Source organism: Capra hircus, chromosome 29 (assembly GCF_001704415.2).
Source record: "Capra hircus breed San Clemente chromosome 29, ASM170441v1, whole genome shotgun sequence".
NCBI lineage: Eukaryota > Metazoa > Chordata > Mammalia > Artiodactyla > Bovidae > Capra > Capra hircus.
The window spans coordinates 26,165,024-26,167,697 of record NC_030836.1 but is presented as its reverse complement, the minus strand read 5'-3'; the positions used below and the strand labels follow the sequence as shown (position 1 = coordinate 26,167,697).

At 42.8% G+C, this 2,674-nt stretch overlaps 1 protein-coding gene across 1 annotated transcript; it reads right to left on the bottom strand.

Annotated features, from left to right (window-relative positions):
- On the bottom strand, nt 904–1,836 carry LOC102190385 (putative olfactory receptor 10D4). Its single transcript, XM_005699685.2, has one exon. The coding sequence runs from the start codon at nt 1,834–1,836 to the stop codon at nt 904–906; it is 933 nt and encodes a 310-aa protein (XP_005699742.2).

The window sequence follows — 2,674 nt, the reverse complement described above, 5'->3', positions numbered from 1 at the left end:
CTGTTGTTAAGAACAGATACTGCCCTAAGACTAGAGGATCTATGAAACATATACTAGTAGATATGTGGATATCATCTGGTTTCTGAAATGTAACTGAAATTCTTTATATCAGACTCAGGTATATAACACTCCTCAAAACATAGAAAAAAAGCAATGGAAATTAATGGAATGGAACAAACTGAATAGATTACAGATTTTTTTTTTCTGGAAAATTGGAGAATACTCCATGTAAGTTGAAAAGAAGTTTCTGGAATAGTGGGCATTTGTGCTATACTTCTGACAATACAAAGCTTTCCAGGTGGCACAGTGGTAAAGAATCCTCCTGCCAATGCAAGAGATGCAACGGACCCGGGATCAATCCCTGGGTCGGGAAGATCCCCTGGAGTAGGAAACTGAAACCCACTTCAGCATTCTTTCCTGGAAACTTCCATGGATAGAAAAGCCTGGCAGGCTACAGCCCATGGGGTCACAAAGAGTCAGACATGACAGGATACCCACACACACATTTCTGACAATACAGAGGAAGCATTATTAGCACAAAGTTAAAACTCTAGCAGTCACAGTCCTACCTCAGCAACCTTCTATCTCTGTGACACTGCAAAAGTCTCTTAACCTTCTGGTGCCTTAATATTCTCCTCTGTAAATTGGGATGATAATATCTACTCCATGTGATAATTATCATAATAACATATGTCAGTACTTATAAAGTGCATAGAATAGTGCTTGGCCCATGGTAAGTGCTGTAAAAGATTTTGCTCAATAAAAATTATATAAATATATACATGCTAAGCACACAAAAAAAAAATCCATTCAAATTGTTTAGCAATCACAGCAATGCTAAGAGACTAGTCATCCCTGATAAATACAAGGCAAATTTATAAGCACAGGTACTGACAGAAAACCTTACACTCCACAGGTGTGTACTCCCTGGATTAGTGCATTTCTCAGAGCCAACTTCACATCCTTGTTTCTCAAGCTGTATATCAAAGGATTCAGGGAAGGGTTAACAATATTATTCAACACTTGAACCATAGAATCCAGCCAAGGGCTGGAGGCAGGCCGGAGATAAATGAGGACCACGGGTCCATAGAAGAGCAGGACGGAAGTCAGGTGGGCACTGCAGGTGGAGAAGGCTCTGTGCCTGCCTTCTGAGGAGCTGATTCTCAATATAGAGATAACAATGTGAGTATAAGAAACGAGGACAAGAAGGAAACAGAGGAGTGCCACAACACCTACGTTGGTGAAACTCACTGTCTGAGCTAGAGAGGTGTCTGCACAGGCCAGGGGCAGCACCACCGGGATGTCACAGAAGAAATTGCCCACCTCCTTGGGGCCACAGTAGGGTAACTTAAACACAAGAAATGTGAGGACAGACGCATGCACACTGCTCCCCATCCAGGTGCTCAGAGTCAGGATGGCACACACCCTGGGGTTCATGATGGCCGTGTACCGCAAGGGGTGACAGATGGCGGCAAAGCGGTCATAGGCCATCACAGTGTACAGGAAACACTCCGTGCAGCCCAGGAAGTGATAAAAGAAGAGCTGGCAGGCGCAGCCCTGGTAAGAGATGGTCTGGCTTTGCCCCAGTAGGTAGAGCATCATTTTGGGGGAACTCACGGAAGGGAAAAAGATGTCAAACACTGACAAGTTGCCCAGGAAGAAATACATGGGGGTGTGGAGGTTGGAGGAAGTGAGGGTGGCCAGGAGAATGAGCAGGTTCCCCACAAGAGTGAGCAGGTAGAAGGCGAGGAAGAAGACAAAGAGCGCGTGTTCCAGCCCCTGTGTGTGAGGGATTCCCATGAGGAGGAACTCGGTTACTGGAGTGTGATTCCTCATCTTCACATCTAGTCACACCTGGAAGGTCAGACAGTGGTCTCACTGAGATGGGCTTTTCCCAAAACACTAATACCTGCACAGGATCCACGGGAAAGGGATAATATCTATGTATTATACATAAAAAACTTCTAGATGGGAGTCAGTCCAGTCCTTACTAATTAATGAGTGACATTCAGCCATTATTCATCTGTATCTGCTGAAGGATAATAGCTAGCACAAGAGAAATAGAGCAGAGAGTACAAGATAAATCCTGCCTCAGATTTATCTGAATTTAAATGCCCAATCTAATTCCCACTCAATGATTTTCTACACTCGTGGCAGATTCATGTCAATGTATGGCAAAACCAATACAGTATTGTAAAGTAAAATAAAGTAAAAATTAAAATTAAAAAATAAATAAATAACAAATCTCCATATATCCTCAGTATCTGGGTTAATAGTTTAATAATATCTTATGATTCTAAGATTTAATAATATGATTCTACTTTGGCCCTGTGATATGAAGAACTGACTCTGATGCTGGGAAAGATTGAAGGCAGGAGGAGAAGGGGATGACAGAGGATGAGATGGTTGGATGGCACCACCAACTCGATGGACATGAGTTTGAGCAAACTCCAGGATTTGGTGATGGACAAGGAAGCCTGGCGTGCTGCAGTCCATTGGGTCGCAAAGAGTCAGACATGACTGAGCAACTGAACTTGATTCTAATGAGGAATAATGCTTTAATATATATAAAACCCCTAATATAACGCTGCAAATTCCTATCCTCATTAGAAAATTCCCTCAAGGTACTGAATTCTGATTCCAATGCTCCTTTACTGCACACAGCATTTGACTT

Excerpts from the sequence above, each read along its gene's own strand:
- LOC102190385 (XM_005699685.2), bottom strand. The coding sequence starts at position 1,836 with ATGAGGAATCACACTCCAGTAACCGAGTTCCTCCTCATGGGAATCCCT.